Below are 21,819 nucleotides of genomic sequence, written 5' to 3'. Positions count from 1 at the left end.
CTCTAAGTTCAGGTAAAAATGGAGTTTTTTGAGGAAAATAATAATCAAATTAAGTACAGAAATATAAAGTATCTTTATGGCTGTGTATGCAAAGAAAGACGGTAGATATTTGAGGAAGCGAGTGTCACGATTCAAATATGGTCACGTGTATTCAACCTTCGTTGTTCATTACGAAGCAGGACAGAATTTGGTGGGATATTGATGCATGAATCGCCACGTGATCTTGTTGAATGGTGTCCACTGTATTGAAAAGTGTTGTCATGATTCGAGATTTGAAGTTGCCAATGTAACACTGCACATAAAGTCCATAAGCATCATAGATTATATACATTACTTTATATTATTATGTATATTATATTATTATACATCACATATAATTATCATATATTGTTGGCCAATGATCAGTTCTAACAACGTAACTTTGAAGAAGAGTATACCTTACCCTCTTTATGGTCGATGTGAACAGATTATATAGATTCTTCCATCACAGCAAAATATCTGAACAAAGTAAACTGATTCTGGTAGCCTGTGGAGAGCCCAAATAGATGTTCTGTTCAGGTTTGTTACATTATTCAAATACTGGAGAAAACCTAAACATTAGCCTCCATTGTTCAACATACGCCGGTGTTTTCCATGTATATGATTTACGGTGTTGGGAACAAACATCATTTTCATATCGTTTTATAGCACTAAAATCCCTCTAAATCTACTGCCAAAACCAATTTAGGGTGTTGACTAAGCAAATTATCTAAATGTCCTATGTTGTAAATGAACATTCCGAATTCTTCAAGCTAATCACGAAACAATAATTAAATACTTGCACATGAACCAATCAAGGCACCCACCCAGATGGAAATTTTCAAATTGTTCCGAAACAGGAGACGTGGACCTAGTCACGCCAAGAAAATTAAGGAGATAATCGACACCAGGTCTTTTGTAGATGAATACGACACGTACTGAGTGAACGTCGCAAGAACCCGCGTAGTTTATGGCCTATTAATTAAGGTGAGAAGAATGTGCAGGAAGTTATCCCAAACTAGTTGCCGTCCTCCTACAGCACTCTCCGCAGAAATATGGAATCTCACTTTTTGGTACGATTTTTGGAACACGTAAAGTTCCAAGCTTATCACAAAGAGTATGAGTAATCTCACGTTTACAGGTATCCACAGGTTGCCTGGTCGTACGCAGTGTGAAAAACTTTCTGGGAATGTCAACACTGTTTTTGCCGATAATACAAATGACTACTGAGTGCAGCAAGTTCAAAAACATTCTGGCTTATTGCGAACGACAACAGACGCGTCTGTCAACGGGGTTGCTGGGTCCTTAGCGTACCGTTCACATTCTGAATTCGGAAGCGCATTTCTGTTGGCTTCTCTGTACTACTCAAACCCACTAATAGATCATCGTATAATATCGATAGTGAAATTATTGTTATTGACTGGTCAAACCGAAGTCAGTGGATAGAAACCTCAGCCTTTTGCCGTGAGAAACCTAAGTGCTGCACAAATAGGATCAAACGTACATTCAGACATTGATTTACACAGGCTTCTTGATCATGATAAATCGATATTTTGACATCGCTATGCTTAGCATCTGTAGGGTCCATAACAGTCCACTTGCAGATTGTAATCCAACGAATTCAAACAAATCATCTGTTGTCACTCAGTAGAAGTATACTGCGACACAGTGTGTAGAACAATGTGTTCAGTTAAAAAGCGAATTGCGTCTGACGGGGTGCATATTACACTTCCTTATTCTTACAATCCAGTTGGTCTGGGAAAAGATTCTCTACTAGTGCGCGAAAGATTGTTCTGTTGGTATTTCCTTCACTCACTTCTATCCGCACACATTTTTTGGTTAAGCATACAATGGTATTGTATTCCGTGCTTTTCCATCAGTACATTCATCGTTCCACCAAGGCCCGAGCGGTATCGGCGCTTCTGAACAGCTGCCCCAGGTGCTAGACATATCACAAAGAGCTGTACGCATACGAAACGGCCCACAGAATAGACGTGTTTAGTGCACTTTCTTTGGAGATCGGGTAACCGATGTCTCACTATACCATGGAACTACGGAAAATTAACCAGGTTTCATTAGGATCGACTGATATGCCCGATCCTGAAAGATTCAAAAACGATAAAATAAAATGAGGCTGATCGTACAAGAACCGGTTTATCCACCGAAGGGTTGCAATCACAGGAACCGTTCTTACCCTGGTTTAGTAGTTTTCACGGTCTATCTCTAAGGCACAGTTAATATTACTTGTGCTCGGTAAATCTGAGGTGCCCGTTTACAACTGAACTGGAAGCACATAAAGTATCCTGCTTCATCCTGAATGTTTTAACGTTCCCGATGGTGATTTGGAAGTAAGGGTGACGCATATCGGAACTGTATCAGCCCTTTTGGAGCGCTTGACTGCTTGAAAGCTGGACAGGTACGCTGAACTATTTTTGTCCAAAGCCGAATGTCCGCACACTTGGTCCGGCATCTGAACTCCAGTGTATCGTAGATGAGTTGGTTTCCTGGGGTTAAAGTAATATACCCTATGTATCCTGCGTGTTTCTGCCGCAAGTTTAAAGCAGAATGCAAGTTGTATCCGAGTTACTGGAGATTTGTCAGTTCGCTGAAATCCTAGTTCTCTTCTGCTAAATCGATTATGCTATTGCTGATTTCCGAGTAGATGGAAGAAACCACTCAAAGATTTTATGGGTGGCTATTTAGATGAGCATATCATTGTTGGCCATATTCAGATGAAACGCAGTGTACCCTTTAACAAAGCCTCTCATCGATTCTCATGCCATCTGTATGCTAGAGTGGTTTTATTGTTACAGGTTTCAAAAAATCTCATCCACGTTTAACGTTGCAACGCAGAGGTTAAAATTGGTCTTGCTTTACTTTCGTCATCCTTTTCATAGACAGCTAGTAGTAGCTATTGATGTTTGTCTACCATAGTGAGAAGCGTTTTATTGATGTGTTGCAAGAAAGTGAATGGCTTCAGACTGAGCACATTCACGCTTGCATTTATGTAAAAAACATGATCAGAAACACTGTACCTGCAGTCTGAAATGGCAGAAAATGGACGTCACGTCAAAGCAAGCAAGTCGGAGCAACCCAACATCGTTTGTAAATCTTATCACACAAGAGTATGGCCAAGAAAAACAGACAAATCGTAGCTGGGTAATAGGACTACAAGCTGACAGTCACTAAAACCGGTCTTGTCATGTCCTGCAGGATTTTCATGTGTAATCGAAGACAATTAGATCCCCACAAGAAAAGCACGAAAATCCTTTCGAAAAGCTCTACTGTGTGTTGAGAATTTCATTTTATTGGGTTGCCGATCTCAATGTTCCCTACTAAGAGCACCGTCGTCTTATTTTTAGTCCTCTGTGAGTGTATTCACCATTTTTCAATACATTGACACGTTATCCCACCCTGTAGTGTGATGATGCATTTGAACCTGTTAATGAATTTGTCAGCGATATTGCTTGATTCTTGATCTTGGCCAGCTGATCATCTGCAGTAAATATCTATCGATCTGACTTCTTTAAGTCGGTATAATTATTGTAAAATTATTATGTAATTATTTTGCAATTATTGTTTAATTATTTGGGTCCTCAAACCTCATATTTTTACATCCGTGTGACTATGTCCATGAAGACAAACGTTTGGGACCCTCATTGGTAAGAGAAAATAAGTTCATCTGAGTTTTTATGAACCGACGCGGCTCATGTTTGTAGTACTGTTGCCACATCTCATATATCAAACTATCTTGCTCAATCTGTTTGGCCGTTAAGGTCACCCCACTACGCCTGTCCGGAGGTAATTCGGGTAAGCCGCATGCAATGTAGAACCCCCACACCCCCACTTCGATTCCCCATTTCAGCCTCACATCCAGTATTGCTTTTTTCTGCAGCTGCATAGAGCATGATGGGATATAGTCTGTCGTCTACTCCCTCTCACTGCCACTTGCTCCTCCCTACATAAAACCGATTGTTGTCCTGCACACAATGATGAGGACCCTGCATGGTTTCGTTCACCAGATGACTAATTTTGTAAATTTAGGTTACTGCCAACCTTTAGACAAATGTGTCTTCATCAAGACTTACGTCAGCGTAAATCCGACTCACTCTAATTACAGGGAGAAAAATATGACGGACGTATGGCGGATGTGTGGTCTTGCGGAGTTATTCTCTATGCGTTACTTGTGGTAAGTGCGACATTTAAAATGTAGTGTCAACCCGTAGCGTGAACACATTTATAGAGACCCTCGATGAATCTGTTTGTAGATTTTCTCTTGTTAGCATGACTCATCTGCCACTGGTCTACCGTTTGATCGTCTGGCCAATTGTCCGCTCTCGCGTTGTACCTGTCTCCGACCTGCCATTCATCTTTTGGTAATATGGATTTCTTTTACACCAATTGTGCTCAAAATAGTTGCATGCATTTGCATGCTCTCTGTTGTTGAACATACCGAACATGACAATTATCCGTGATTGCTTAAAACCAAACAACTGAAACTTTCCTTTAGCGCAAAACGTTCCTTACAGGTTCGGTAATAACGGTCGGTGATAGTGAAATTCGTGCTTATTTTGAAAAGTGAGAGATTTCACACAACCTATTCGTGGTTTCTAAAGTATTGGATTTTAAATTTAGTGCTATGCACTTAGCTACGAAGAGCCACTGGTATGATATAGCAGTTTGCCCTTTGTAATGCCAACTACGTCTGGGTGGTGCCGAATTTCCCAGAAGCCTAAGCAACGAGTTCCCCAGGTATTTGGACTAAAGACCAAAAATCTGTTACGTACACGCGGAGCGTGTGGTTTCCGCATGCTTCTAACGTCTAAAGTGGCCGTTTTGAAGGACTTCTTATCCCCATATATTCAATAGTTCTAGTTTGCCTGGATTCTTCTTTTTGCCGTCCTACGTACTTGCCAAAATTCATTGGGTCTTACTTGATAGTAATACAACCTAAACATGAACACGGCCAATCCTACTTTCTTCCCTATACGGTATTTTCGGCACGATCGATGTGTTCCTTCATGATAATTTGGCCTATCAATCTTTGATAGACTGCAAGGCATTGGGTTTAACTAGACACTATCGGATCGCATACACACCCGAGTAGTACCAATTTGCGCGCATGCCTACTGACTTTGTCAATCTCGGGTCACAAGTAAAGAAGATAAAAACGAATGCTGTTCTGAACACAAGTATATTAGACCTATGTTCCTACCTACACAGTATCTGATGCCGCTAAGAGATTTACTAACAGTTACATCACTTGCGTTTATGGAGCAAACCCCTAATTTATAGGATCAATAACTGTCCATCGTTGCGCTTCGTAGACCGTGCACTAGAAACAGTAGCTCACTTTCATTCATCTGCGCTAGCCCAAAAATCTCTACTTATGTTACAGGTAAGCAATTGGTACCCAAATTACCCACACTACACAATCGATTGCGTTGGTTTTTGGGGGCATTCTGGCGTTTTGTGTTCGTTTATCTCATTTTATGCTTGTCCAAACGTACTCCTGTTCAGATGATTCATCATCGTCATCATAGCCGGCAATCGTGCGTATGGTCGGCACACAAAATGTACGTACGGCAAAAAGCGGACGAGAGAGATGTGCATAGGAACTAGTTGGGGAAAAGAACTTGGTGCTTGACGTGCGAATTTTGTGTGATTCAGTGACAGGAAACGCGGGGACTGCCCCAATAAATAAGTATCTGTACGAATACACATACCGTAAGACGTAAGGCGGGGTAAAAGCTGGTGGATATTCAGATGAACGTTCACTTCTTCACTGCCAGTGTCCGACCAGTTAGAGCAGTGTACGCGGTACTACTCGCTGTTGCAGTAGTAAATCAAGCCTGTAAGTGGTGCATCCACGCTCCACTCTGCCCTTTGTTGTGCTAAATCTCTCCCATGGACCACGCAACCGTACGCTCACATTTCCGGTCCCATAACCAGGCCGATCCATCTCTATAGACCATAGTTTTATTCCTGCGTGGATGATTCTGGAAAATTTGATGTAAGAACGTTTTCCGATCAATCACGTGGTAGTTTTTATTGACGGATTTCGGTTCGGTGTGGGGAGTGAATCTGAGCTTGGCGTGGTTCTTCGTTTACCCAGAACGTGCCACCTGATCTACCCGATAGCCTTGTGGCGCCGGTGCACACAAAGTGAAGAAGATTCGCTGAAAATTTTCTGGTTGGGTCACGTGTGTGAGGTCTGAACAAATGTATATGTGTGTGGATAGGTTTCAAAGTTTATCTTTGAGACCTGAGTTTATCTTTTCTCACTCGGCTTGAAGTAGTATTTAGAATGAATATTGCCTTTAGTCTTGTTGGTGGCGAGTAATGTAATGTGGTGGCTCAGACGGTGAACTCAGGTGGAGAAAAAAGCAAGTCCTAACCAATTATAACACAACATATTAAAATTTCAACTGTTTAATATCTCAGAACTCAACGGAATTGCTGGGTCCTTCTCAGCAGTAGCAAAATGAATGATGAGGGAATGTCGAAGGTTACACTTCATGGTACCCTTACCTGCGTTGTCTAGGGTTTTTTTACTACTCCAAAAAACCAAAACAAGAGAACCGAATTTCTTTTCAAGATTTTCTAGTGAAATACGGTTTGTTGCTCTATCAAGGTCGGTGCCAAAAACCGCACTTTCTGATCGCTTAAAGTCTAACCGTGAGCACTGAATAAGGCCAAAATGTTTTGAAACTCAAAGTCTGGTGCTACTCAGAATTCACTTGCTGCACGCAGCCGCATCAGGTGTGAGACAGTAATGCCTTACTTCATGTACCTTTGGGTTAGGCCAACCTCCTTCAGCTGAGCAGGTCAGACAATTGAGCCATCGGTTCCAGGAACGGTCCCATAAGAAATTTCTACTATCCATCGCCCTGTGGATCAGATTTTTGAATCAAATGCTCAAGGTTGGGTACCTCACTCAAGCCTTCATCGGTCTAAGCAACCGGGAATTATCGAAATACTGATGTCCCGCTCCGACCACTTCTCAACACGCAAGCAAAAGTTGCTGCGTCCTTTGACTGTCAGTCATTTTAGCAATGGGCCCTATTTGCCCCGCTGCCTAATAACAATAAAAAATACAACCCTTCTAAATTCGCAGGATCCTTTCTACATAGGAGGTTTTAACCTCCGTATCCTATGTCAAATTGGTAAACATGGGATACTCGCTGAAATGTCATACTCGTTTAAAATTGATGTGTGGTGTGACTCCGAAAATGGAATACAGAACTCAAACGAGATTAGACATCTCAAAACGCCAAGGAAAACTCCGCTTATTCGCATTTCTTCCTTCACGTGTCCGGAGATCCAGAAGCGATGACTCGTGGAATGTATCGCATAGGAGTTGCACTCAGCCCAAGAGCTGAAAGCGCTTTACCGCATTAAATCCCGGTGAAAAGTTGGCTTTTTGGTGCTCAATCAAGCTCAGTGCCTCTTAACATAAAAATCAATGCCTGTTTGTGGTCAGCTTATGCTCCAACAAACTGCAGATCTGATGCCGAAGAGCTATCCGGGCTTATTCGTCAAACGAGAAACACTGACATTAGGACCCTTGGGGGAGATATGAATACCTAAACCAGTCACCTGAACTCCAGGGAATCATATTTGGGTGTTGATTTGGAGTCGATTCTGGCCGCACAGACAACGGAGGGCAACTTCCCCAGTTGTGCTGTGATCATATACGAACTTTCATCATAAGCCTCCGAATCGCGGCCACCGACTGCAAATCAACCGTAAGCCCGGTTATATCACGTGACCATCAGCCACTGGTGGAGAGCTAGAGTTCAAGACTGTCGTATCTTCTGGAACACACAACTTGATTCCGATCGCGCCATAGTGCGTGCTCGCCTGACAGTTCGTTCAGAGTCTGACCCTTGCGAGTCAGCAAAAATCATGCTAACCTACCATCTTCAAAAAACGACCATAGCCCAACAGTATCGATCTGAGCCGGCCCAGCAACTCCCCACATTAAACCAATGGTGTGGTGGTAGTAAGCATGTGGTTGAAGCAAAATGCGAAAGAACCTTTGTTAGCGGCGTTCAGTGCTGTCTGCCCGATTTCGCCGATTTGACCACAAGGCTACTGGATGTCGCCGAGATCGTTATCCATGATTGATGTTGGGAACTCCATACCAGCAGGCAACAGTGCACGCAAATACCTCAAAGCGCCAAATAGTGAAGAGCTCAAGGAAAGACCAAGAGCTCCGGTGGAAGTCGAATGCCTACGAGAAGGCTTTTGCTACCGAAAACAGTCGTGCCGTATATCGATTGATACGACGGACTGCTCCTAGGAAAGCATCGGTCAGTAAAACGATAAATGAAAAAGGTATCTCATTAATTCACTCGCCTCCTGTTCAGAAAGTAGGATGTTTTTCCTCGAAACACATCCATTGTATGTTTTGTGACTGGTGGGGAGTCTAGTGTAGATAATTGAATGGGCGTACATTACATGAGGGTGATTATAGGTTTCTGTCATATCGGGAGCTCCAACGACATCGATCGTATCCTTTTAATTTTAGCAAAAAACACGACTTATTGGATTTCGGACACACCCAAGTATCACTCAAACCAGTTTCCAAAGTTACAGTTTTGTGGAATGTGGTTGCTAAACCCATCATACATGCTTGTATGTTCTCCACCACTGGCATGCGTGTTTAAAGTTTAGTCTGAAGTAGACAACTACTCATTCCTACAAGCCGCTTGACCAAGTATAGGCAAAGGTGACATTATTATCTTGGCTACATCATATTAACACTAAGCCATTGTTCTCCTGAACTTTTTTGTTCATACTGATGGACGCCTTTGTCGATTGAGTGAACCAGCTGAAGAGTTCTAGTAAATCGGCCGAACTCACTTGGATGAAACCTAGTTAGTCGCGTGGTGTAGGGTAATGTGAATCAGCTGAGTTTACGGAACACGGGGATTCAGCACTATGTCGTAGAAGAGCCATTCTCATTCCAAAGATTCTTGTAAGCAACGTTCTCCATTTCAATCGGGTCCTATAACAATAAGCTGATTTGCAAATGGCAGATAAAATACCTTAGCATTTACCAGTGGTCTAGATAGAACTACGTAAATAACGCACATGAAATGCCGCAACTATCTAATCAATGGGCTTGCAACACGTCTGATGCGACCAAAGTAGCCAAACGATCTTTCTCGCTGGTGCTTTCTTTGGGAGAAAATATGCATGATTCGTCCAACTGTCATTCATCTGTATTGCTATGCGAGCGGAAACAAACAAAAGCACACTGACTCTTCGCACGTCAGAAATTACGGTCGGTTGACTAGAATCGGATGCGTTTACATACGATTGAAAAGCATTTTTGCTAGCTGGTCACGGGTTTAATGTGTAGTTTGCTCCTACAAACATTGTATTTGGTAACCCTAGCGCAGCTGGCTGGTGTTACCGCCTGCAGATTGTATTCGAGTCTTGGTAGGTGCACATGTTCAGCCCTTTTGGGGTAGGCTGAAATTCGTCAAATACGTTCCTCAATTACATTTCACGACTCACAGAATCATAATGCGCAATATGTGGGAAGCCTTTACCTATAACACTACATTGTTTCACAATGACGAAGTTCGTCAGAGGTTTATGTAGACTGCTACACCTGAAGAGACTTCGGTGCTTCTCTGAAAATAAGTGCGCTTGTAATTTTATATGGTTCTTCTGGAAGAGCTATGTTTATAAAAATGACAAGAAATGCCCGTAGAAACGCGAATTTATTTCTCTCAGACAAAAAGAGCAATTGGTGCCTTTGTGGTAGGTGTATGTACGAGCATCAATCGTCGTTAGACTGAGGAACTCAGAAAAGTTGGAGTTCACAGTATCCGTTTGTCAGGCAGTCTCCAACTAACTACGAAAAATGTCTTTCCGAGGTTCAGTCATCAGCAACTCACAGCGACATGAAACATAGATCTGAGATTTTGATTCGCTACCGAGATCAAGCCTGCGAATTCGCGGGATGCCATTTCTGGGAGCGATACCTCCACGGCCTGGTACAATAATGGCGGATCCTTTATATTTCGTTTGCAGAGAAGGCTATTCTGCAAATTTATTACTGAATTATTAATAGGTACTACTCATTTTGATGAGTTCACATTGATTGATTGCNGTTGGTCTCACTTTAAACGTTCAGCAGGTAAGCAGATTTACCCGTATCGTGGAGACTGCACGCCAACCAATGTTTAATCAAACTGACGTAGGTAATGGGAATCACATTAGCCCAAATACTTACACTAAAGTGCAAATTGCAGGAAGTGTTTACTGAGTGGGAGAAACGGTAAAGCCATTTATCCATTGGACCATGGAAGCATCAACAACGTTTTATTTCAGATCGCCTACAGATTTGTTCGAAGCGTTAACTAAATTGGATATCAAACAGTTCTGATTCCTCAAAAGAGCTCGAGATCCACTGATGTATTTCCTCATATCCATTCATCCATTTCTCGCGTGATCATCACTTTCTCGTTATGTATCAGGGTTTCAATAATCAAAACGATCGCGCTATGTAGATGTCCTATACTTAGTCTGTTGACTGTTGAAACGGATGGACATGTTACATTCATTTAGCACCCAATGTACTACTATTTATGTTAGGCAACTTGTTCTGGCATTTGGTGACGTCCTCGTGTATGACAATTCTCCACTTAATAGCCCGGATATCCTAATTTACCGGCAAACTAGTGCTATCCCACCGTTTTTCTGTGGTTGTTTATTGTCAACCAACTGCAAGAGTATTAGTCGCTTAAAACAAGGTTTCAGTGAGTTAGGACGTGCCCTTACACAGTTTTTACGCATGTAATACATCACTAATTTTGTTTCATCTAAAATTTTTAACCCTTTTTTCTCAGGGGGCTCTGCCTTTTGATGACGACAACCTTCGAAACTTGCTGGAAAAAGTGAAGAAGGGCGTATTTCACATTCCACCTTTTGTATCTCCTGACTGTCAATCTTTATTACGAGCAATGATCGAAGTCAACCCCCGGAAACGCATCACGGTGAGTTTATTACTTGTGTCCCCTGGAATTTATGTTTCCCAAACCGGGCCACCTGTTGATTTATTAAGCATCCACGGTAATTTTTCTAACAAACAGACCCATCAGACTTACTCTTATACCGGATGGTTCGGTATAAATTCCCCGGGTACAGTGAATGGCCGGAAATTTTGTCGCGCTGCCGATCTCAATGTTGGGTTGGTTTTAAAGTGTCTGAATATGTAAAGCGTCCACTACTCTAGTCATGTTAATAGCGCCTAATTTCACAACTCCAGTCTGGATCAGATCCACAACACCGTCCCTGTTTCGTTTAAAACTAGAAACGAATACAAATCTGTTATGTATATTTTGTGGTGTTTGTTGATGAATGGTTTTCCTGAGGTAAATGTTCTGTCTTTTGCCACGATGTTAATCCGTATGCATGCAAAATAGTGCCATTTTATATGCCCTTTTAATTGGATCATTTGTCAAATGTAAACTTTCTTAGGGGTATAGTTTTTCACTTTAGCCTTACTCTGTCCTTTTGCGATTGTCTAACTTTAAACAATGTATCAGTGTTTTTTCTGAGTTGCTTTCTTCAAAATCATCCGGACCGTCTGGCGCGAGTGCTTCTTGTTCGGACGAACAATTCTGATCTGTTTTCTGATATAAATCGCGTGCATCTGAACTGTCTTGAAAATATCAAAATTATGGATCTTATTATGGATTAAACCTAATGTGACAACAATATATATGAGGGCTTTTGTCTCGGCCGATGTGACTTATTATACGATATAATTATCTGCGTCGTTAATCTAATGCACAGATCTCATTTGTGTTTAAATATTTGTTGTGAGAGCTTGTAGGACCACCACCCCATCGAGGCTTCGTGCACTTTGGGTTCAGCTTTGTTTTGTTCAATATATATATATATATATATATATTTGAAATAGCTCTCTGAATATATTAGGGTTAATTGTTTAAAACCATTCCATGGTCATCTATTATTGTTGTTTGACAACGGATTAAGTAGGATGCAGCCAAAATGACAGACAACCTGAATTCCTTCAACGTTTTAAAAAAGCCGTTACTTTAAAAGCTTTGTCTCCAAAGCTCTCTGAGTTAGCCGTTAAACGCGTTGCGATGGAAATTATCCTCACTTTTTGTATTTTTTCTGATTAAGTAACTCTTTTGCTGGAAGGATGTGCCAAAAAGGACGACCAAAAAGGAGATCGGGTTCAAATCTATTCAACGACTATAATGGACGCTATAAATTGTTTATCTGAGATTCGTGATATGTTCAGGTACCAGTACTTTACTAATCACCTACCTATAAACAAATATTCTGTCAATAATGCATACCCGACAGCTGTGTCTAAATAAGGCTGCTGAGCTCCGTCAGAAAGTAATCGACGAATAAATCGACCGAGCACGACATCGGTGGGTCATGCAATTGAGCGAAACCGTCCATCAATGAGGTAGCCGTGATTGCTTTTCTTTCCCAAGTAGCCTGTCGCGTCCTTCCGTTTATTCGGTGTCATTTGCGCCAACTGTTTGTTCGACGAAAGTTCACAAACTTTTATCGGGTGTCTATTAAAAAACGGCGAACTGTTTCCCCGTTATATTCAAAAAACATCTATTTGTTTTGATTGTTTAGACATAAAAGCGACCTAAGTTTGACTACTGATTTAGTTTCATCATCATCATCCTCATCAACAGCATGACTGATTGTACTTAAGTATACCCACATATATCTCAATAAGATCCGATATCGGGTTTTGTTTTTCGTTCAAGAATCAGCTTATTCAATTCGGTTGTATGGTTCGCAGACATTTCGAACTCCTGTTTGCGTGTTCAACCATGCATAAACAACAGCAACCAACAGTGGAATACATCGAGCCGACGGTCGCGTGCTGCTCTCAAATAGCAAAAGCTCTATTTGTTTTTTGATCAACACCAGTTCGCATTTTGATTGGTTGTCATTTGAATCCTTCAATCGTGATACTAGTTCAGTTAAGCGGTCATACTGACCAATGTTTTCTGTCACGCATGAGTTTGCAGGAGGTTCCAGTTTTGTATCATTCCTCTTAAGTCCAGTTCCCTACTCAACAGGGCATCTTTTTGCTGCCAAACCATCCATGTTTAATGACACTACTCAACCCATCAGCTAGCTATTCCAGTCATATAAATGTGTACTGCTGTGCAGCATTAGTTAGATTTGCGGATTTACGTTCTCCATCGAAGTCTAGAGTGCACATCTGTAACTAAATTTCCAAGTTCTTTAACCCTATGTTTTAAACCAGTAGTTCCCAACAACCTATTCCACACAGTGCACATCCTCCCATATATCGAAAGATATCGAAATCGTGTCAAGTTCTGCTTGACGCAAAAACAAGTCATTCCAAATGATGCAATTACGCATAAATTTGAATGTAAGTAACTTGGATCGCTAGTATAGAATGTTGTAACACTGCTAATGCTTTAAATATCCAATCCAAAATTTATTATTGGGAAATTCTAATAGTTTTTTTCCTTGTGCAGTCCCAGTGAACACAAAAAGCTACGCTAATATGCACAATACCTGGCATTTTTAGCATACAAGTTGAGGGTTTTTTCACTTCCTTTGACTCGCCACCAAAGAAAATGCCTTGCCCAGGGAGAGAGGAATAAAGGTAGTACTAATATTAGCAACTAAGTGATTATCTCTGCCTCATCAATTTAAAGAGCGCCTATTATTGGCCAAATTTCAAGCTGTTTTGAGTGCTTCAAAAGTTTGAGTGGTGCACAATTAAAACTGTCAAAACTTTTAGTCCTAGCTTTTTAGGAGGTGTATTTTAGAGTACACTTCACAATCATATCGATATAATCTCATCATGTGTGATGCGTCAGAACAGTTAGGAAGCAAAGGAAAATATTAATTCTATTAATCGTAAATTTAATCATTTATTCGATGACATCGTATATCCAATTTGATTGCGATGATGGGGGGTCATGCTAGATCAATGCATTTAATGGTGTATTTACGTTGCCGCAGTGGAGCTGTGATCGCCTTTTCAGAAATCAATGCAATGTGTTTGGTTGGTGGCACTCAAAAAGTCAGTGAATGCGTCGATCGCATAAATGTGATCTTTACAGATCAATTAGGATGGAGCGACCTTGATCACGTGGTTGAACTTGCCCTGAGAAGGCAACATCTCGAGCACGAACCTCTGAGGATTTTGAGCAAATGCTACGCAAGGAAGCGTGGCAAGGGTGTTTTCTCCCATTTGCTCTATATCAATCACAGATCAAATAGGTTGAATCGTTCAGTTTGATTTATTGCGCGATAGTCTGTTGCTCATAGGATGCTCGTCAACATGTACTCATTTATCCAAGCCATTGCAGTCCGGTAGCGGCAACTGGGTATGCGTCGCTGGATGGTATTGGTTCACCTCATTCGGTTACTGGCGCCAGGAATCACAATGGCCACACGACGGTAGCATGTGTTCCACAGCTTTGTCATTCGATTTTGTTGCAAATTTTCTTAAACCTCCTCATAAATTCCTGCTGTTCACACTTTTCGGATCATTCTATTCATCATCATCATCATCATCATCATCATCATCATCATCATATCTAAGGAATTTATCTTCAACCGCAACATGAGTGAACCATCAGCGATTTAGAAAAATCTCACATAGTATTGGTTATCGGGGTTTGACAGTCCCGCTTACTGAATGATTCCTCCGGCCACTAATTCTACCTTGGAGGTTCTAATTCGAAGTGCACCCGTGCATATGTTCAAAACAAATAATTGGGACCCACAGCATTGGTGTCCTGTGGAGTACGTTCCCAAATGGGAAAGCATATCGGGCCTATCATCATCAGCATCACCATTGGCAGCTGTACTAACCGCGTACTCGTCGTACAGTGGTTGTAGCTGCCGCAGTTTCGTTCACCGATGATTTAGGGGAAGGGGTAGATAGCTGCGCATTGCAAGCGGGAGCTGATAAATTGGTGCATAAATCCAGCACTGTCAGTAGGTTGTCAAGTGGGGGGGAAGGGTCGGAAAAGGAGCTATGCATTGAAGGCAATAGCTTGGATGCACGAGCGCTATTGAGGGCGCGGCTGGGCCAAGTCTGACATTGTCTCTAGCCATTGATGTGGCCCGTCTCGAGGTCCCCATCCAGGAAGATGGCAGTGACCAGCGCAACTGAGTTTGCTGGTAATGGCTTTCATACTTCACTGCCAAGTCATTGTTTGACCGCCTCTGGTTCTCTTCCACCCTTCACGTGGTTGGGCGAAAAGAGCCCTTCGTGGTAGTCGGTCTACTGGCATACGCAACACGTGGCCAAACCAGCGCAACCTATGCAGTGTGATCAGTTCATCTATCGAGGGTGAGTTATATCTCCAGAATACCATTTGACGTACTTCAGAATGGCTGATCCGGTGTTCCCACCCGATTCGGGCAATGCTGCGAAGACATCGGGCCTATCACTTGAGAACACTAGTGAGTTCAAACAAACTCTTCCGGGGGGCTTGTTTCCCGCGTTGGAGTTTGGCCGGTTGAGTCATTCGGTCAGTGTGGAAATTTCTGTAGCATCGTGCCGCGGTTAACCTTCTCAGAATTCGTATGCTTCGAGATAAATACAGCTACAAAGAAAGGACAACGGCTACGCAGTGTCTGATGATGGAAGTACCGTCCATCTAACGTACAGTGAGATGATTTCGCTATAAGTGTGTTTCAATGTGGGAAATTGCGAATGGAAAATGAATCCCAAAACGGAATTCTGCATGTGGTTGCATGGCAGCTACAATCACTGTACTACAAGTACGCGGTTATTACAGCTGATGATGATTATGATGATGATGATATCTCGGGTATTTCCGCTGCCTCCAACGCGTGGCTATGGTTCTCTTATCCACCCTATCCACGCGGGATGAAACTTTATCATCTACAGCTGCGCATTGATTCACAGCCGCTTAGCAAAAGCGAAGTAGCAGAATGGCCTGCTGGTTATGTATGCGTCCGATTCCCAATAAGATTTTAAAGTATAATGAGGGGAAAATAATATATTTTTTTCCTGCGACCAAGGTTCCGCCACATCAGAATACACAAGAAGTTAGTTTGACTGTGGAGGCACGTCACTGTGCTTAGTGCACGCGGACTGTCTTGTTGCACCATAGCTCCGAGTTTTTTTTTGCGTTATTATGATTTGCGAGCTGGGATGAAAAAGTTTAAAGTTATCAGGAGGTGATTTATCCGCTTGTCAGGTAGATTATTCAGAACAGGAATGATTTGATGATCACCATTATCTTAGAAAAAGTTTAGTTTTTTTGTTGACATCTAGTTCACTGAGCGACTGGACAGTTAACGTACAAAACGTTTTGCGAAATCGATGCATCCTTCACCATATAGGTACAAATATGAGTTTCATAGACTGGCGCAGCGCTACTTGTAAGGCTAATCCAATGTTTTTGAGGGTCCATTACAGGTTTCGATTGCTTTCAAGTCTTTGGTTTCCAAATATCACATTTTTTTACCTGAGTACTTTATTGTATGCAATTGGAGCTATATAATCGTTTACAAATTTAACTCATTTAACGGGTGACCCAATCAATTATTAGGTGAATCTCTCGTTAATGATCGTTTCAAGGTGATTGGCTTGAGTGTGAAAACAAGAGTTACTAGCTGCCCGACTTCAAACAAGGTTTGGATGTATTAGAATTTGATAAAAATGTGGTTGACTGCTTAGGGAACTAGCTGACTGAAATTGTTCGGTATTCCAACCACAGAGACTAACCATTGTCAAACAACAAACAATCGCGATTTAAGCATTACGAAACCGGTGAAGGCGCTGTCATGTAAGCTGTGCGTACCACGGCTGTTGTACCTGGTATTTAGTAAACTAATTCACTGCGAAATCGTCAATTGGTTACAAAATTCGTTATACTGCATACTTCATCTCCTCTCTTCCTTCTGTTGACCTTACGCCGTATGTTTTCAACCCTTCATTGTAAGTGGAACGCTACAAGATCTCATGTTTACCTTAACCTACCTTTTATGTTCACGCCTCAATGCTTTGTACATCCGAAAATTCCATTTTCATGCTCTTCCTATAGCCGTTTCATGCTGCTTGGTTGTACTCACGTGCCCTGGCATTCCCGCAAATATCCATTCGCATTTGTTGAGCTGGTAGTAGGTCTCAGAAGAATTTGAACCCCAAAATTATGTCAAATAATTCTGTCACAATGTCGAGTGTGCATGCTTGTTCCGAATTTGTTAGTGGAAGTACCCCGATGTCTTTTCATCATTTTTTCCAATGTTTATTGTACATATTCCACCCGCAGTGCTTGACTGACGGTTGTGGAGTAAATCTGAGCGTATTGTTGCATGTTTTGCACCAATTCCAATCGGGACGAATGATGGGTCACTATGTTTTCATGTTTGGGGTTGATTTCACAAAATGCCAGTTTTTCAAATAGTCTTTAGGTGGTTTATGTCGGCTCTGTATGCTATGGCTTCCTAACAATATTTTTAAAGTTGCTGAACACTCATTGTCACTCCACTACCGGTTTTATCCACATTGAGGTTAATCAAGACTGTGAACTCCACATAAAAATTTGCAAATGACTTGCAAGTGGTTCGTAAGTAGAATGACACACTGGCTCCTAAATTAACTTGGTGTTAACGGGATATCAACTGAAGTTCCTTTGAATATTTCGTTTATAACAGTGCAAAAGCAGTGTTTCGCTATAATTCATTCAATAATGGCATCAATTATAAAGTTTCTGAAAACGCTTTGGAAACCCACAACTGGTTTTGCACTTCTTGGTGCACACCAAGTAGGCACGGTCTCCGAGTTACATCGTTATAACGAGTGAAACGAAACAAAGGTTACTGGGAACGAACAAAATAGCATTCCCGTTTAGCCGGATAATGGAAGCTGGCGGAAAACCAATCGGTTAGCGATCCACCAATGGGAATGAATCTGATGTGGAAGGATTAGTTTGTTTACAGTGAGAAAGCTGACTAGAAGTCCAACACTTCATTTACCTTTCTGTGGAGACGGAATAATGTAGTGGTCAAGGAACTCTAGTTAATTGGGGTTTGTCATATAACCGTAAGTTGTCAACGCAATTAAACTGTTGAGGATAAAGTAACATACCGGGTTATTTTTAGGGGAGCTTGAGAGGACGCAGTGGGGTAATACTTTGGTAATGTGTTCAGTATAAATAGTTCCGATAATTCAAGTAGAGGATAGCTGGTAAAACGCACATTATTGATTTGCAGTTGAGTCTCAATCATCTTATCAAATAAACGTTTTAGTAGATGAGAAAATGTACCAAACCCGGAGAAGTTTATCAATTGGCAGAATTTAGGCTAGCATTTCAGTTTCTCTCGAACTACTGAGGATATATTATCATCTGAAATAGGGATGAGGCTGAGAATGGTTGAGGGTTAGGGACAGCGTTTGTGCTAGTTATTCTCTTAAAAACAACGAATACCACTTCACAATCCCTGTGATGAATCCAAGCTCATCAGTTCGGGCGTGAAAACAAACTTGTTTCCTTTATTCTGTGTTATATTCATTTTGGTAGCACTGGTGAATGTATGCTTCTTTCATTTGGATTTATTATGGAACTTACGGATCGACTGTCAAAGAATGGCTTTCTGCAAAAGTGACCTGCTGATAAACATTAAAACCTAGATTACCGGAGTCTGAATTTAATGATGAGACGTGCTGGTTGAACGATATGGGCCCCACTTATTAACTGGAGCGTTACGACTCTTGCAATTGTTTCCGTGGATACAGATAATAAAGGAAGAACGATGAGATTGAAAGTACATGATTGGAAGAGTACTAACAACAAAGTAAGTGAGGGCCGGGGGGCTGAACAGAAGTTACTGATAACATGAGGAAGAGTTGGTCATTTTTGGTCCGGGTATATTGCGTTTGTATTTGATGGGGTACGTGAACTTCGAATAGCAAAGTTGTGTAACTGATCCATCCAAGACCATGAATGCCAATGAGCACAAATGCGGAAGAAATTCTCTCCTGGAATCACATCACAAATCGGATAAACCGGTTTATAAACTAGTGAACAGAATTTTGTGAAATTTCGGTTCGGAATCCAATCTTACAGCGGAGTCGAACTTTCAGTGTCTACACAGTGCCTACACCATGGCTTCGTTTATTCAGCACAGAATTAAGCGAAAACCAGTTGAAAGAAGCGTCATTAAACGTCACCCGCAATAGTGGTTCAACCATGAATTTTGACTTCCACCACGTAAGCATAATGCGGTAGATTTATTTTCGGAACAATCTGCAAGTCGTCATTCTTGGTAAAAAAAAATTGATCTGTTGCACATAGATGCAATAGGTGGGAGATACATCTTCCATTTGATGTTACTGACACTAGTCAACAATGACTCTCTTTGTTTTGACCGATGGTTGTAGGGAAGAACTAGCTCAAGGTAAAACAATCATACTCCACAGTCAAACAGAATTTGCAGTTTACCTACTGTATGTGGACGAAACAGCACGCTGAACTATAACTTTCGTGAATGAAAACGAAAAAAAAATTACCCGATGATCATCCGGCTGTTGATCTGGAATTCAACTAGATTTTCATTGGATTTGAACTGATTAGGTACTCGGATTTCATTAAATTACTCTTCCAAGGTACTCAGAAAATTTTGTGACGCTGAGTTTTTGTGCACAGACGACATCTTAACATCCAGTCATCCCAATAGTTCTTAATTATCAAATTATTTCTGAAGGTTCAATACTACATCTGCGCATTTATGCATGAAATAAAATAATTCCCTAAGTTAATGTCTGAGTCAAACGGTCCACTATTTCTTGTTCTAAACCTTAGTTGTTTACGACTTGTAAGCTTATGCTACCATACATTCCATTTGCTATTGCTTTATATTTTTTCTTGCTTTTTAGTTAAAAGAAGTTTTGGAGCACAGATGGGTTACCAGGTAAGTATGGCAGTTTCTGGCTGACACTTTTGATTCTGGTGGTTTAATATTCAACTAATGCACGTTTTAGCTTTAAAGAATAAGCAAACATAAGAATCACTAGAAAATCGCATCTTTGTATAACCATCAAAATTTTACTCTTGTGTATGCTCAAATACTTTGTAAACTTGATTCTTTTTCTTGTCAGTATGTAACAATTTCCTTGCCAGTATGTTTGTGAATGATTTTATAGACTGAGCAAGCACAGCTATTTCAAACCTCATTTCGGTATCCATTTGGCCTGTCTCCGGTAGGCATCTTACACATGTCCGGTCATCTGACCCAAACCGCAAGCCAAACGATGTGAAATGCTGTCGCACATATTTTTCCTACATTTTGGTGGATTAAACTGCAATTACCTAATGTGTTAGGTGAAAGTGTACAATGTCTTCCTAACGTTCATTTGGTTCCATCGTCCATTGCTTCGAATAAACAGTTGTTCGAACGCCTAACCTACCTATTGTTTCTTCGAACAAACAGTTGCAAAACTACAGCTATGACGCCTGTGGTATTCATCAACAGTTTTGCATCCTATATTTCACCGACATCAGCTCAACGCTCAAATTAGTGTGCATATCTGCGTGTGTAAATATTCGCAAACAACATCCCCTTCGTCACTTCCCTTACCATGCTTCCATTACCCAGTTAGTCGTTAATTATGGGGCTAATTATGACAAAGTTTATGTAGTAAACCGGTACTTCGTATACACCGAATGGAATTGAGTGCAAAATTGACAGTCTATAGTTTTCAGAGATAAATTCCATCTAATAATGGAAACTCTAGTGTAATTGTTACATCCCTTCTGCGTAGTTGGTGTTAACCGCAGGTCATTGCTGTTCCTTCCTCTAGTGATACTTCCATGCCTCTCCAGTTGGAATTACCAATGACCCAAGCCGTGCAAACGGCAGTTATTCCAACCCGCGCTGACATTGATCCGGACATATTTGGGACCATGACATCTCTGCAGTGTTTCCGTGACCAAGAGAAACTTGTGGAAGAACTGCTTTCACCCGTGTAAGTTTTGGTTTTGTTGCTGCTCACATTGGAAAGTAAGGGTGACCAAGCGCAATTTATTGTCTTGAATCCTTTGCTTGTGCAACTTGTGACAAATACCTACAGAGCTTACGAGTATCGTTCAGCCGTAACACCCCGCTGGTGCCATGCCACCCAAGGGAAGCACAAAGGCTGGGATACTCCCAGGTTGTCCAAGCTTAGACAGGGGAAGTCGAGAGGCACAGGTCGGGTTCCAACCACGGACCTTCCGGTCAGTAAATTCGCACTCTAACCACTTTAGCCATCCTGCTCCCAGATTACGGGTATAAATTAATACAGTGCACAAATTAGAGTAAACATCAGTTCTGAACATCGTATGAATTTTACGTCACATGTTCAAGGATCAACACAAGAAATTAGACCTTTCTTACCTAGACGACATTTAGTTATTTTTAACGGTTACTTTTGTCTAGTGGCACGTGAGTTCTGCGTGGGTTCCACCAGTTGCTAATAGATACTGACTATCATAAGGACTTCCAGGCCACGGTTTGAGGGGGAAATTCCATGTATCACCCCAAACTCTGCTAGTAGATTCTGATCGCTAAATCGCAAATGCTGCCTGGTATATTTAACTTCAAAAGTATTTTTTATTCTGTCACGATTATTCACTTTGGTGTACCCAAAGAGCCAGATGCACTGAGTTCGGATTTATCAGAGCTCTCTGGTTTGTATCTTTCGTCATCATCATCATCATCATCATCATCATCATCATCATCATCATCATCATCATCATCAGTGTCAGCTGT

The 21,819-nt window shown here is 41.4% G+C and overlaps 1 protein-coding gene across 1 annotated transcript in view; it reads left to right on the top strand.

Moving 5' to 3' along the window:
- Nucleotides 1-4,159: 4,159 nt before the first annotated feature.
- Nucleotides 4,160-21,819, top strand: part of T265_01413 (hypothetical protein) — a gene marked incomplete at both ends in the record, with an annotated part of 56,024 nt that continues 38,364 nt past the window's right edge. The window contains 4 exons of the mRNA XM_009165439.1: nt 4,160-4,207; nt 10,887-11,109; nt 19,946-19,980; nt 20,847-21,034. Of these exons, the coding sequence (XP_009163703.1) occupies nt 4,160-4,207; nt 10,887-11,109; nt 19,946-19,980; nt 20,847-21,034 (494 nt within the window). The remainder of the gene's footprint in view (nt 4,208-10,886; nt 11,110-19,945; nt 19,981-20,846; nt 21,035-21,819) is intronic.

This window comes from Opisthorchis viverrini (assembly GCF_000715545.1).
Source record: "Opisthorchis viverrini unplaced genomic scaffold opera_v5_15, whole genome shotgun sequence".
In the NCBI taxonomy this organism is placed as follows: domain Eukaryota; kingdom Metazoa; phylum Platyhelminthes; class Trematoda; order Opisthorchiida; family Opisthorchiidae; genus Opisthorchis; species Opisthorchis viverrini.
Note: the sequence above shows the minus strand (reverse complement) of the source record. Positions and strands in the feature narration are given on the sequence as shown.